The 16,443-nt window shown below is 39.2% G+C and overlaps 1 protein-coding gene across 1 annotated transcript; it reads left to right on the forward strand.

Annotated features, from left to right (window-relative positions):
* The first annotated feature begins 8,149 nt into the window (after positions 1 to 8,149).
* Positions 8,150 to 16,210, forward strand: LOC119735888 (zinc finger protein 862-like). Its single transcript, XM_038209832.1, has 6 exons — positions 8,150 to 8,314; positions 8,421 to 8,576; positions 8,697 to 8,867; positions 8,963 to 9,217; positions 9,319 to 9,513; positions 16,064 to 16,210. Exons 1-6 carry the CDS (start codon positions 8,150 to 8,152, stop codon positions 16,208 to 16,210), a joined length of 1,089 nt encoding a protein of 362 aa, XP_038065760.1.
* Positions 16,211 to 16,443: the final 233 nt, after the last annotated feature.

Here is a 16,443-nt window from a genome sequence, read left to right on the forward strand (position 1 = left end):
TAGTTTTGTCCAACTGTGTTGTTTGATTGGTCCAAGGCCCAATTTCACGGCGCTGCTCAGCACAACAATTTGCATAGCACAACAAAGTCTTGCTTATATAAGAGCAGAAAACCAGCCAAAACTCCATGTTATTTTTATGCTAAGCCGACAACAGTTGAATACTTATCACAGGCAATATACATCACATGGAGTTTTGGCTGAGCCTACTTTCATAAGCCAGACTTTTTTGTGCTAAGCAAATTTTTGTGCTTAGCAGCGCTGTGAAATTGGCCCCTGGTATGCTGGATATTGATGTCTGTTTTACTCTGGTCATGGTGAGTCCTCTCAATGATGTGTTTAATGGTTTGATGGTTTGTGTTTGATGGTTGGTCTCGTCATTGCAGTACCTCCACGTCTAGTCCGTTTGTTCGTTTATGTCCTGTTTATTGTTTGATTTGGATGCAATTTAATTGTTGTCTTGCGTGTGGAAGTGTGTGTTTGCGGAAACGGGAGTACAAGCATTACATTCACTGTGTGCACTTCCGAACAAAAGAGGTCCGCATAAACCAGGTAGCAGCAACGTCGTGCGGACTTGCCCACGTCCACACAATGTTTCTCCCTCTCTGGAAAACAGGTAGAGGCATTTTTATCCATGGCAAAATAAAGAGATACACTAAAGGTAATCATTGAAAGAAAATTGGGTTGAAAGAGTTTTCACAGTGTGAGTAAAATCATTTTCTTATAGGTTTTTCTTAACTACACGAAAACAAAAGAATGTCCACACTAGGTATGTCTGGGGTGTACACAGCGACAGTGTACGTTCCTCTTTTCGTGGTCCTCCCATCGACGCTCTACTCCGGTTTTAGTCTCATCTTGCTGATCAGTTCCAACAGTCCCTCAACTTTAAGCTCCTTCTGGTGATATAAAAGGGAAATCAAGAATCAAAATTCTGAGGGCGCTGTCTTTTGCGCAGGCTGTAGCGGCCAGCCGTGCATGCTATTGAAAATTTATTTAAGTATTTTTTAAAACCAATTTAGAGCGTCTGCAGCCAGGTGATTCCCGAACAAGCGGTTTTGAGCATTGTCCCTAATGTTTCCTAATGAAAACTACAAGGGAATAGTCTAGAATATTCTTCTACAATTGGTTGGTTGCACCACGAACCGACGTATCGCATTTTTTGTGTTTGGAGAAAAACCGATTTAACGTTGGTCATTATTTTGTAGGCTCATTCCATATACTCCCTGTGTTAGAATTCAAGTTGTTTCGTTTTTGCTATTAAAATATTGATTGAACTTTATTGTATGCAATCCGTGTGCATCTGAATTGCTTAGTTTTTGGGAAATTCAGTTCCAAAGTTATTCGTCACTTCGTGAAACAGATTTTATCATGTTTTTCCTATGTTATACAACGCGCCTAATAGTGGCCGTGTGCCAGATGCGGAGATACGTCGGTTCGTGAAACGCTAAATTCGAATTTTTCATGTCGACGCTCCTTTGTGACGTCATAGCACTATGGGAATTAGCGTGTAAAGTGGCGTATCGGGATACGCCACTTCGTGGTGCAGCATTTTTTCATTTTTTAGAGATACGCCACACAGTCCAATTAGCGTTCTTAGTTAATTATAACTCCGATCGGAATAAAACTTTCTGAGAATGAGCACTTTGATGAAATAATAACGTTAATGACACAAACTCATTTGGCAAAAAATCGAGATACGCCGGTTCGTGGTGCGACCGACGAATTTATAGTTGTTTGGCACTTATCGCCTGCAAACGGCGAGTTACAATGTCTACACAGCTGCAAGTACACCGATATTCTGTCAATAATGGTGGGGTTGTATGTTATGCAGCGTGTAGGGGAAGGATGGAGACTATAAACCTAACAACAAAATCCTTACAAACTCACAGACATTAATTAAGGAAATATAAGTTGAACAAATTTGATGGAACCTCCCTTCTGATTTTTATTTTATTCGTTACACACATTGGACTCTTACAAAGTATGAACATTTTCTTCAATTAACCCTAAAGGGGCCGGAATCCGCCCCCCCCCCTTCAACATTTTCCGCGATAGCCTCTAAAACAAAGGAAATCGCGACCCCAGCTGTTATGACTGTTAAGCCTCGAGCTTTGCGCATCTTTTGATACCAAAAACATAAAAATCGGACCACGGGTTGCAGCGAAGCTAAACAATTTCCGGCGCTACGCGCTATAAAAACTGAATTTTCCTATATACGTCGTGTATACAGAGCAGAATTGCCATAAGTGCATATGAATAATTAATTAGCCATAATTCCAAAACATTTTGACCTATAGTCATGAAATTTCTTGGGTATGTTTAGGAAGAGTTGCTCTATGCATGTACTGAGTTTCAAAACTTTTCGTCACTCGTTGGCCGAGATCTTGGGGGGGGGGGGGTGCTGAGAGATGGTAAAAATAACCCGGCCCCTTTAGGGTTAAGCAAACTCGTTTTTTATCATACAAAAAAGTGTTTCAATAAATTAAATTAAATGAAATCCCAAATTAGAGGAGTGAAGCTCATGGCTTCTCAATTTCTCGAGAAATTTAATAAATACATATCACAAGTAAAATTATACGTCGGCAAAATTTAAAGCAACACCAAATTTCTGTTTTTATTTAAACACTTAACATTTACAATATGAAGGTGTGCGACCAACCGAGACAGAAAAATACAGATATTTCACAAATAATGCAAACATTTGACTCCTCTTACTAAACAAACACCCAGCTGCTGGCAAGAACCAATCATGATGGGAATACACCTGAAATCAGAAGATCTGAGCACCCAAGATTCCCAAACCACGCCCAAAATTTATTTGCATAAACCAAAGAATTTGCCTTATGAGGAATGCATCAATAAAAATACAAATTCCACGCTTGTCAAAAAGCAATGTTCCAGGAGAATTGCTCAGACACGTCAGAAAATCTCATAAAATTAACAGCCAGGTAGGCTATCCATGTACAATGATATACATGCACTCACTTAAAATTGTAGAAAAAAAAGATGACCTGTTCTATCTTGCCAGCAAAACCTGAAAATATCAGCCATCCATTTTCAATCCCCCTAAAGCCCATGTCAAGGAGTTGCAAAACACCTTTAGCGACTGCAAAACGTTTGTCCCAAACTTAATTAAAATTCCAGAAAATAAAACCGGGCAAACATGGCCGCCATGTCACGCTGACACTTCAGGCCCTATCACAGCCCAAGGAATATCCGTCAGAAATAAAATTATAATTCTCAAAAAATATACCTTAAATATGGCTACAAAAACACTCTTGCAACTCCTTAGCACATGTAAATAAAGAGCATAATTTAAGACGAGGCAACTCACAAAAATAAACAGCAACATTTTTAAGACCCAACAGAAAAGACAACATGCTTGAGTCGAGGTGGTTCACAACAAAAGCTACATGATGTACAACCATACGAAGCCAAGCGAGGCCAGCACCACGTTACTTTATTTAAACGGCGCCCTCTTGTGATGATAAAACAGAATGTGTTACATTATTAACAGACATCTCTCATTAACAAGACAAAGTCATTATTGTTTATGCTTTACATTCAGCTATAGAGCGAATTATAACAGAATTTTTGTACACGCATTAGTAAAGTCTATATCTACAATGCAGTCGACAGCGTTATATTCTTTTATGACTTCCTTAAATAAATCTCGTATTATATTACACTGATTTCATGGACTGTTTATGAAAAAAAAAATCCTGAACTAGTGTGATTACATCAAAATACACATAATTTGAATTAAAATTAAAATGTTGGCTACTTTATTGATCTTTAACATTGCTGTTGCCGAGTTGATGATGATGATCGATGATCATAATGATGAACATTGAAACAGTTTTCAATTTTAATTTATACTATAATATATAAAAAGCCTCTCGACTTTACTCCCTATTGTGTTGTTCGACTGAAACCGAATTTAACCCTATAAATGTGAACAACCACTACGTTTACATTTTCGTTTAGAAACAAAAGCGGATATTTTCAACTAGGCCAACTGAAATTTCAACCGTTTGAGATATAAGAAACATTTATTTACAGATTACACGCAATATGGAGTAAATGTTAATTCATTATAGGACCGCCAGTTTACGTTAATTTTGTTTCTTTCGATTAATTTCTTTCTTGTCGATTACGGTTTCATTTATTCGAACAGCCGATTTGTGTTCGAACGCTGATTTCCAAGTACATGACGTAAGGATAATTCAACGACAAAAAAGCAAGCGGTCTCTTGAGATTCTGATCCTCGAAAGCAAACAGGTTTGTTTAGCTAAAGCGTGTTCACCACGCCTGTCATCCACTTGTACATTTCAACTGAACAGGCCCGTCTTTTTTTCTTCTTTTTTAATTTCAAGCGTGGAAATCTACGGCTGGAAAAAGTATTTTGTGTTGTCAAAGGTCATGCATACCTTTCCTCACAAGTGTTTATAGTTTCTGAGACTTTCTTCTTCATTTTTACCACGATGAAGATGTGAATTTCTCATAAGAATAAAGCGTTTTTCCTTAGACATTAGAAAGCTCTTTCTTTTCTTCAAAATTTTCAAGCGAAAGTGACCTTTTTTTTCATTTTTACCACAAAAAAAAGTGTATTTGTTAAGAATAAAGTTGTTTCCATCTGACATTAGAAAGCTCTTCTTTTCTTACAAAATATACAAGCGAAAGTGAAGATTGTTGTAAAATATTCGTCTGACTGTATACGGGTCTTATTGGGCTGCTCGCCCAGTGATCCTCGAACTGATCATTTCGGTTATTCACGCACACTCGTTAAGTCTAGATCTGCCAATCCCGTACCAGATGAGGGATCGGGTTACCCCGGAGGGGGCGGGGCGGAGCCCTCTCTTCTTTGCCCTCTTCTTGCAAATTATATAGAATCAACACCTCAGCACCCAAGCTTGGGGCGTCGTCTCTGAGAAGTGGCGGGGTCTCGACAAGAGTTGATAACAGGAAGTTGTTGATGTCTGCGTACTGGGTGTGCGGCTCCGAGCGTGTGTTGGTGTGATGGACGTCTGCGTAAATGAGGACCTGCCAAGACAAATAGGTAGAAATGACTGCGTTTAATGCAAATATCACGACTGCGCATTTGAAAAATTGGATTATTTGACAAAAACATGTATGCACATATTTAATTTTGACGGAAATGTAACCATAATGCATATTTGTTTTGATAACTTGAAAGAATGTATTAGTTTTAATTTACATACTTCCTTAGAAATGGTGGCGGCTGGTTGTTGGTTGCTGGTAGACGGCATATCGCTTTGCTCCACCGGGGGGCCAGGGAGGACAACAGTCTCCACTACCCTATTGCCTGAAAAAAAGCAAGGCAAAAAAACCCATCAGTTTGAACATCAGTTTTGAAACCAGAACATCCAAACTCGTTAAAATAGGTTAAAAAAGTGAGGCATGTCCAAAATTATCCTGCAAAACACATACCAATGTTAATGATGTTTCCGGATGCACACATGAAGTGTTGGTCGCATATCACTAAGCAGAGGTTGATCGGACATGAACATGTTTTAACGCAACGCTTCGGCGTATAAACTAACCGAAGCGTGGACTTAATCATTGACTTTATTGAGTAACTCTATTAACTGATTACCGGAATTGTAACGTCGGAAGTTTCATGTTGCTTGAATGCCACTGCTAGAGGGCGCTGTCATAGCAGGAGGCGAATGGCTACTCGGAAGGAACGTATTTTCCTCGTAGATATTTTCCGCAACTTGTAATACAATAAAGTACAAAGTTCTGTGAGTGGCATCTCTTAAAATTACCTTTTTTTAAAGGCCGTATGACCAAATATTCTTCACTCTTGAAACCTCATTGTACCAATCAAATTGAAGCAGCTTGATTTAATTTTGTATTAAAAATAAATAATTTGATTTTATATACAAGCAAAACTTGTATCCTGTCACATCGAAACATAATTTCGATCAAAGATCGAATCGTCATTCTTTAATGATTGCAACACAATCGTTATCATTGTTTGATGCGTGTTAGGTGTCATTTCAGGGGTTTGTCCCTTTAGTCTTGCTTATTTCCGTTTTAGTTTTGAATTCGAAGATCCCACCCTGTAGCACGAACAGCTTCGGCATTCAGGCACTTAGCTTAGTTTACCTGATGGTCCTACGACTGTGTTCAAGACAGGACTCACAGACGCCGTGGGCCTGTCGGTTCCAGTCCGTGTGTAGTGAACTACAGGCCTGTAATAGCATGTTAGCCATACATTGTTATTAAAATAACGCTTTTAGAGTCATACCATTGGTACGGAAGCGTATTTAGGACATTACCCCCCCCCCCCCTCCCCCAACGAAACAAAAAAAATCGGCCCACTATTTTGCCTGGGCGGATTACAATTTTTTAAACTTAAATTGAAATAGGGTACTTCAGATTTTATTATCATTATATATTAGCATTTTTATTATCCTTACGATCGAGAGCCTTGGTTCAATCGTCGGCAAAAGCTTATGTTTTTCTTTATTTTGCGCTGGATTTCTAGCGCACGACCTCGTATGCGAATACAGATAAGTGTAGGCGGGGCTAATATATGGAGTGTCCAATCACACCTTGGTAAATCGGGACGTCATCAAATTATTTGCAGCTATTCGCCATTTTTGAAAGGCATGTAATCGGAAGCAGAACAATTTTTTTCGGCCTTATCAATTTAAAGCATGTTTTTCATATTCACTTGAGAGTCTCCAAGATTTGCTCACAAGGGTTCAACAGCTTGTTCCTAGTTCTGGATCGCAAACATTATTCCGTCTGCTTCAGCAGTCTCAACTATTAAGTCCATATTACTACCACACGCATGTGTAATTCGGTCCTGGTCTTATACACTCCGATCCTCCGATCCCATGCGTACGATCCGGAACTAGGCACAAATTAATGTACTTTCATTTGTTGGCGAATTTTCAAATATTAATAAAGGCTTTAAAACTTATTTTGATTCAACAAAACATTCGATGCCAGAGTTTTAAGAAAGTATGAAAAGAAAATATTTGAAATCACATGTGGAGGATTTTCTCTTTCTGAGTGATGTACCGAGGATAGGAGAACACTTATCGTCGAATGGCGGCTCCGGTGATTTTATACAACCAGTACTTATAAATGCATAAATCTCACAAAAGTCGTTAGTCATGTGAATTATCCCATATAAGCTGCGCCTACACAATTCCTTTAAAAAAAATTATCGCCTTTTCCGATAGGAATGTTTTGCTTGCTTTGCGAAAAACATCGACAATCAAGTAAAGCCGCCGTCTGGACAAAAACTGGATGCAAGACCTACAGAGAAGAGGCAATAAAAAGCCCCCTCCACTCTGCTACAGACCAGGTTTCAATCCAAGTTGAGGCAGATTTGACCGCATCATGTGCAAGTGGTGGAATCACCGGAGCGATTTCCAAAGCCATTTCCCTTGAGCAACAAGCTTTTCTCGCTTCACTTCAGGCATTGTATTGGCTGTTGAAGAATGAAATTGCTCATACTACCAACTTCGAGTCCTTGTTGCAGCTGCTTCAAGATGTTGGGTGCCGCTACTTGGAAAGCCTCCACATAAATAAACGGACAAACTACACATCGGAGAGGACTATGCAAGAAATTGTATTGAGCATAGGTGAGTATTTAGATGGGTATTAGTGTATTAAATATCGTCGGGTGCCCGGCAGAAGGGCATATGAGCGTTCTGACGCAAAAATCATTTTCAAGAAAATTGCATTGAAAGGTCCCATTGTTCCCCCGCGCGCATTTTGTATCCAATGCTCTCCCCCACGTAATATAAATCGTACGAATGTGAAATTTGTCACACGTATGAGTCATAAGTTTTGGAACAACTATACACGTTAATTTCTGACGAAAATGTTTAAATCTCATTAAAATGGAGGCAGTTTTCTGCAATGCCCTTTTGCTGGGAACATTTTGGTCATTACGCGCTATTGCATAAGGGCATATGCACATATGCCCTTCTGCCGGGCACACGACGATATATTTCTTTTTCTTGCAACAGAAATCACTTTTTTTTTCATTGTGTCGGAAGACAGTCCCTTGAGATTCATGTGCCAAAATTCAGAGATACATAAAGTAAGTTTATGACTTTTGGGACTATCGCCGCTATCGTGGCTTTTCGATCACTTTACAGGAAACATGTTGAAGAATGAAAAGCTAGCTGAGATAAAAGCCTCTCCATATTTCGCCCTTCTCTGTGATGAAACAACAGACGTTACAGTGCTGGAACAACTCATCGTGCACATAACATACCTAGACTGTGTGGAGAGAGAAACAAAAGTCACATTCCTGGAAATAAATGAAGTAAGTACTATACAGTGTACTTATCATTTTGCGCAATTGTCAGATGTGCCTGATTTTTCATATTATTAGAAGTGATCTATTCTAACTGTTTTTTCTTGTTTGGCAGATTGCCAATTGCACCAGCGACGTCATCAAAGATAAGCTCGTTGAGGTTCTGAGGAGAACAGGCCTTGATTTCAGGTCCAAAATGGCGGGATTTGGCAGTGATGGCGCTTCGACAATGGTGGGAAGAATAAATGGTGTTGCGGCACAACTGAAGAGGGTGAGAAAATAATAATAAATCAATCATGATGATCAACTATGCACTCTGACACGTTTTACTTATCGTGCCATCTATTAGTTTGTGCATTGTCATACTAATTTATTTGTTACTTCCTTCAAGGAGTCGTCGACTATCATCTCTAATCACTGTGTGGCCCATCGACTTGCTCTGGCTGTTGGTGGAGCATCTGGAAAGGTTGACTATGTCAAGAAGTTCAATAACACGTTGGAGATACTGTACCACTTCTATGAAAAATCTTCTGTCAGGACAGCTGCGCTAAAGGAGATTCAGGTAAGCAGTGTTGATTAGATGGTAAAAATTAAAGCATTTTCTGATGCACAGGTTTTAGGATCTGTTTCTTTCACATTGCATTCACATTGCTCCAGGATTCGCTGCATGTGCCCTCATCACGTCCCAAGAGGCCTAGGACTACACGCTGGCTATCACATGATCAGGCATGTGATACGCTTTCAAAGACCTTGCCGGCAGTTATGGTCAGCCTGCGACGTGAAGGGTCGGAGAGAGGAGACCCTAAGGCCATAGGGTTGTCCCTGCTTGTGGAGGACTGGCGCTTTGTGGCCTGTTTCTACATGATGCTGGATATCTTGCCACAGCTGAGCATCCTTTCTAAAAGTTTTCAGGTATAAAATAATATTTTGCTTATATTGCTTTAATCTAATATTTTTATTGGTGGCATGAGTCAGGAGTTTTTAGCTTACTATTTCTTTCACCTATCATCCAGGAAAACTCACTGGACTTCGAAATAATTCAGAAACAAGTGGCGATGACAGTAGAGATCCTGGAGGCGAGATTGGTACGGCCAGGCCCAAACTTCCATAAAATGCAGCAAGGCACCGTCTTGGAAGCAGTGAAACAAAAAATACCAGATTTCACACCTAACATCAAAGAAGGCGATCTTGAGAAGTTCAAAGAGAATGTATTTACATAATCATGGCACTTTAATTTTACGTTCGAAAATATGATTTTATGTTTTACATTTGATATGATTATGAACATTTTGTATTAAAGAACAAACCTATTTCATAAATTCAGGTACATGACAAGTTCATCAAGTCGCTGATAGACAACATAAAGGAACGCTTTCCCGATGTAGGCCTACTCAATGCTCTAATGATTTTTGACCCAGCACGTGTGCCTGATTTGGAGGACTGTGACGACAGGAAATAGCAACTCACTACGGACTAAGTGATGGTGAAACAGAATGGCAGTCCTACCAGGCACTGATGGCCACGAATCTAAAACACCAGATTGCAGGGGTTGGGCAGGGATTGAAAGAACTCCTGAAGCCTGGCTATGCCCAGCTTTATCCAGTCTTGACTAAAGTTACGGCAGCAGCCCTAGTTATCCCTGTGTCAACTGCTGGTATGTTCCCAATACTTCATTGGTGTCACAGTTAATAAACTGTATAACAGCAGGGTTAAAAATTTAAGAGTCTTTTTAATTTGTGTACAGACTGTGAAAGAGGCTTCAGTACGATGAAAAGGATAATAACCAAGTTGAGAAACCGACTGTCCAATAAGGTGCTGAATGCCCTCATGATGGTGGCAACAGAAGGACTCGGCAAACTGTCGGATACTCAGCTGGAAGAAGTTGCAAGGATTTGGAAAGGCTTGAAGAACAGACAACTTGAACTAAATGTTTAAAATGTAATACTAAGTTGTATGTTTCAGTCCTAGCAGCAGTATTGGAAGAAGTAGACTTGCTGATAATACATTTCAGCCACCTGGATCCTTCCTATACGGGTCTTCACTATCATTGCATGGAGATAATAAAATTGAGGAATGAGGATGTACAAATAGTATATACATGTATTCATTACTGATTGTGTTTTTATTTTGAGTTCTATTTGGTAAGCCAGTATTGTACTAAAGTGAACGAAGTGGCAATTAAAAGCTGAATGAAGTGGCCTTAATTAATAGCACCCCCTAGCATCCAATCATGTCCAGCAGTTAATAGTGCACCATGCATCAATTATGTCCAGTAATAAATAGCGCCCCCATACCGTGGTTGTTAACTTTGAGAAAATAATAAACTTTATAAGAGCAATAGTAAACCAATGAAATGGAATTCTCCTTAAAATCTTTAAAACTTCTGCTAAAAAAATCAGGGTAACTGGCCTGGAATCGCCTCCGTTTGCACCACAGAGCATCTAGAATCCAAAATGTTCTCGCTCGCAGGAGTCCCCGCACCCCAGCACCAACCTTTGATTTTCAAAGTTGGAGAACACTGACTGCACCCACAAATGTTCTTAAAATACTTGGAAATCTCTATTAATTCCTTAAATGGGGTAATTTCAGCTATTTTGAGCTTAAAAAAGTACTAAAAATGTAATCCGTTCAGGCGGAATAGTAATCCACCATGGCGGAAAAGTATTTTGCCCGGGCGGAATAGCAATCCGCCCGGCTGAAATAGTAAACCACCCAACGAAAAAGTGGGCCGAATTGGGTTTTTTTTGGTCATGTCCTAAATACACTTCCGTACCTGCACAAAAGCAACTTAACTGAACAGTTTTGTTCTCATTTAAATAAACAAAGAGCCATCTATGTAAGGTGTTTGTAATATTGTCACACATTTTTGGGGTGATCTCTCACAAGATTGAGTTTAGGAAAAGTACTGCAGTACCGTACTTGCAGTACTTGTTTTTACGTGGAAGACCTCGTTTGTGACTTTATTCCAGCTTGCAAAGTTTTAAAGCATGTTGTGATAATGCTCGCAAATAAATTGTCATTAGAATATAATTACGGTTGAAACAAATTAAATATAAATCAGCGACTAATAGTGAAACGAAGACCTATCGTGCCAAGCCAAAAAGAAACTGACCTGCATTACTAATTCCAATAAATCATATTCAAAGCGAACTGTAAATATTTAAACTACATTTTACTCACTGGTTTCCATCGGAGGCAATGTTATCTGTAGATAAAAATAACCAACACCAAACCATAAACAAACGTCTATAATGGTTTCTGTTATTAATACCTTCATTGTTTCCTTGATTCATTGCAAAAGTGCATTGTGAACACTTTCGTTTTTTCCCGATTTTGCACTTTAACCCACAAACAATGCAAACTCATATAAAAATAAAAGTACCTTCATATTCGCTATGATAAGCGGCCATCAGAACTGACATAATGATTATACAGTATGCATTTGTTTCCTGGTGTACACATTTAAACGAATTTTACATTCGAAACGCTAATATTATTATAGTACATTCTGGACAATCAACAATGGTGTTATGTTTTGATTATCCATATTTCTAAGCTTTCAAATCTCCAAAAAAAAAATATTCAAGATTGCTTCACGGGCTGAACTAACAGGAAACTGATCCTGATATTGGCACTAATTTAGGATTTGACCTCACCCGTACGCACACTATGATGTAAAAGCACGTGTTAGTTGTTGAATACTCTTACATTAATATGGCGTCCCCAGTATTCGGCGCGCGTAATTTGTATTCCTAGGAGGGTTAGGGGCAATGTCATGAATAATTCATGTTCAACCATGGGAACGGACAATGCCATCACCAGCATTGTTGTTAGTTACTCAACTAGTTACAATACATTAAAGCATTTTAAAGAACGGTTGTCGACGAGCTACCACACAGTAGCCTAGTGGATAGCGAGATGAGCTATGGATACAAAGATCCCTGGTTCGAATGCACGTCGTCGCTGCTCATTTTCATCAGCTATTTTTCTTCTCCAAATTTATCACTGAGATAATTTTAAATTAAGGGGAAAATAGAACGAGAACCCTAGTCTTGCAATGATTCAAAGGAAAAACTGAATTATTCATGACATTGCCCCTAACCCTCCTAGGAAAAAAAATACGCATTCGGCGGTGCAGCTGTCTGGCAGCAGCAAAGCAATAGCTCGGTAGTTAGACAGCAGTATCAAAGGCAGAGTTTACAGTAAACAAGACTTGCAAACAAATTTACTCTTTCGGCGTTGTGAAGAGACAATAACCGGAACAAGCACCAGCAGAAGTGCAGCCGCGATACCGACGGCAATGAAGGTAAAAATCGACTGACTCTACATCGAGGGGTCTGAATAAAAACATATTTAATCATTGTCTTAATGTACACAAAGCCAATAATTCGAATGCACATTGGTAAATTAAAAATTGCTGATAGTTGTCAAATCACTCTGTAGCTTTTCACTGACTACAAAGGGAAATTGAACAATCGAAAAGACAAAAGACTAGGACATCCTGTTTACTGTCACCATTTTTGGGGGTCATTTATAAATTCAACTTGTAATGGAAAAGTCTGCAAGTTTACTTTGTCGTAATTTGTGTCGGACAAGTTGCTTTAAAGGCCACCACAAATCTGTGAGAAGACATAAGTGTCAATAGTGCCCTGACACACAATATCATCCTGATATTGGTCAATTAGAGTATCGTTTTGGTTTTAATAATTGCGATTGACAGAGGCAAAATCTCATGTCTAAGTTCAAACAACGTTATCCTATAATTATTTATAATTTAAACTGGTGTTTTTTTTTCCTGGAGGCTTGCTGAAACAAAAACAATTTTGTATTATATAAGTTGATATCTCTGTGCTTCAGATATCCGGATGCACTTCCAGAAAACGGGATCGAGTGTAAAGTTAAAGCAAGCAAAATTGCACAATTGCACATGAGGGCCTACACTGTTTATAAACAGGAGTTAAATAAACAACATCAACTATTTCAACATTTAGTGCAATATCTACCTTCATTGCACCTCTCCGGTCAGGCGGGTACTTTCCGCCTAAAGGGCTCAATTGATTTGTCAATCGGAGTCTTTACATTGTACTCCCATTTCCCGCGATTATATCCTCAGTCGTTAACATCAGCCGTCTTTATAGACCGCGAGGCGCAAATACAGTTAAAACATAAAACTCACTCGGTGTGTTAATTGTCGATCCGGAACCTCCGTTGTCGTTTTGGGATGGCCCTGTAGTTTCAAAATCCGCCTTTCCATCTTTAATATGTCAATCATGCAGAATTAAGTTAAAATGTTAAAGAAAATACGCTAAGTTAAAACTTAATTCTGATAACTATTTCCCTATTGAAGGTGACAATACATTCATAATGCTATTCAGGCTGAAACCTGCAGATTTGGTTTTTAAATCCAACCATTTCTAAACCTGTTCGTCTCATCGTACCAAATTTGTAAAGGGTTTTTCACTGACTGTTTGTTTTCCAGATAAATTGTTTTTGGAGCAAATAACGAAACAGTATAAACGCATTCATTCAGAATTTTTTTTTAGAGAATCAGTGTTACAACTCAGAGATTTGAAAAATGCATTAAAAAGTACGTATAATATATTCAAAAAATATTTCAAGCCACATGCACGTGCCTAGCCTAACATATGCACGCGGTAAATAGCTTCTTACTTTCGAATGTATGTAATAGTTGAAAAAAAGCTGTTCTTCACAGCGATTGTTCTGTCCGACCCAACGTTATACTATAAATCTAGGTTTTCCCGGCTATTTTAACACTTGCATCACACAAATTACTTATATCGATACTTTAATTTCGTCCCTGAACATCGCCAAGCTCACTTCTTAATTTGAATTTCAGAAAGTCACCACTAGATTTCATTTAAGGTTCAGTATAAGTCAAACTGTTAGCATTCCGATTCGTCCAAAATCTTTGAAATTCGTCTCGTGTAGCAATCGGCGTTGAATTGAAAAAGCAAATTCGTTTTGTGTCATTCCTTTTAATGTTCTTGTCGTTACATTTCGTCTGTGGTGACTTAAAACGTTACGATTACAAATGTGCACCTCTTTTTTTTTCATAGGGGCATCACGACTACCCCCCCCCCCATTTTACTATGGCTGCCACGCCCCTAAAAGGGTGTGTTTGCAATGTCTCCACGTCTGAATTTTTTCTTCCGAACATTAACGTCTGTGGGAATTAGCTTCATTCGTTTATGAGATGTGAGTACATTTTTCCCATGGTGGGCATAATGAGAACCCCGCCCCCTTTTTTTCAATATGGCTGCCACGCCCCTAAAAGGGTGTGTTCGCGATGGCTCCACATCTGGATTTTTTTTTCTCATGAATGTCAATGGTTTTGGAAAAGTTCCATTTCTCTACGAATGTAGGAACAGTGGTTCCATGGTGGGCATAACGAAACCCCCCTTTTTTCTAATATGGTTACCACGCCCCTAAAAGGGTGTGTTCGAGATGGCGCCACATCTGGATTTTTTCCCCTCATGAGTATAAATGTCTGTGGGACGTTTTATTCGTTCATGAAATATGAGCACAATTTTTCCCAAGGTGGGCATAATTTTTACCCTCTTTTTTTTTAATGGCTGCCACGCCCCAAAAAGGTACTTTTGTGGTGGCTCCGAATCTGGAAAGCACTTATAGGCTATATAATTATGTCTTTGTGAAGTTTCCTGCTTTTGTGACAAGTGGGAACAACCGTTTTCACTGCGGGTCCCAGTCCCAGCCCCCTCACATGGCTCAACATTTAAAACATTTTCTCGCATGAATATGAACATCTGTGCAAAGTTTCACGCTTTTATGCAAAAGTGCACAATTCATCGATATTTTGTTAAATATCCGCTCGACTATTATCCAGACTGCAATCGATACTAGGTATGGACGAAACTTATGGCGGCCACTATAGGAGGTCGCTTTTTAAGGGGTTTGATTGAATACAGAAATGAATAAGGTACATTTTGGATAACTTTCTTTTACTGCTTTGTGCAATTTCGATTCAATTTTGCTTTCATCAATAATTTTATTTATTTGTATTTATTTATTTCTCATTTACCCTGGGGAAACCTCTCAGAGGTACACTGTTTTCCAGAGGTGCCCAGCAATTATACAGAACAATTCATTTAAAACTACAATTACAGAAAACACTAAAAATAGTAAATAGTAAAATATGGTCACATAAAAACACATAAAAACAATCTTAAATCTTAAGCAGTTGTTAGCTTTACATCAAAGGTGTACGTACTAAAATAAATAGAGACATTTCCCTTTTTGAATCCAAGCTGTCTTAAGATAATAACATTTGCAAAACCGAGTGAACATCTGTACCGTGAAATGAAACTAAAAACAAAGCAGCAGTGCCAAATTTTATATCGGCATGTCTATAGTTTACCGATGGAGGCGCCCCAAATGAGACACAAATTTCCATATGTTAAGTTGTTAAGATTCCAAAAAAATTCCTCAAGTTTCAAGTCCTGAAATAAAACAAATCGCTTCACGTTCTTCGCATGCTCAACATCAGAACAGAACGCTTCACGTTCTGCGTATGCTCAACATCAGGGATTGTTCGGTTGACACGGTGAATGCGCTGGGGAAATACGTAGGGGAAGCCACTGCAGCAACAGAGAACTCGCTGAGAAAACTGGGCGGTCGGGATGAATAAGGCTGTCTACGCCGAAATAATGTTGGGTGAAGAGACGTCACGGGACGACACCATAGATGAAATTCCCAATCCGTCTGTTTCGCTGGTGGCAGTACTTCTTCAGGATGAGCAAAGGTGTCGGGATTCTACGCCTGGTGGCCACCGGTCGCAACTTGGAAGCGCTAGAACTCTTTGCCCTCTTCGGTGCTCCCTTGACATTGCGTAACGACGAGTGCGTTGAAGATTGCTGTGGTTCATGAGTACACGGGGAGAGGGTAGTGTGCGACAGTGGCCAATGATTTACCAGGTATTTGGCTAGAGAATCTTCTCACTCTCCGGATTTTCAAGAAGCTTTTGAATTTGAGATCAACTTTATTACGGAAATAATAAATTGGGACAAAGAGGCTGTACCACGTGAGTTACTCGAGAGCTTTATTCAATTTGACTGTCGTGGATCTTCACGGTACACACCCATCCCTGTCAGCTCTGTATA

This window comes from Patiria miniata, unplaced genomic scaffold (genome assembly GCF_015706575.1).
Source record: "Patiria miniata isolate m_02_andy unplaced genomic scaffold, ASM1570657v1 HiC_scaffold_29, whole genome shotgun sequence".
Classification (NCBI taxonomy): Eukaryota; Metazoa; Echinodermata; class Asteroidea; order Valvatida; family Asterinidae; genus Patiria; species Patiria miniata.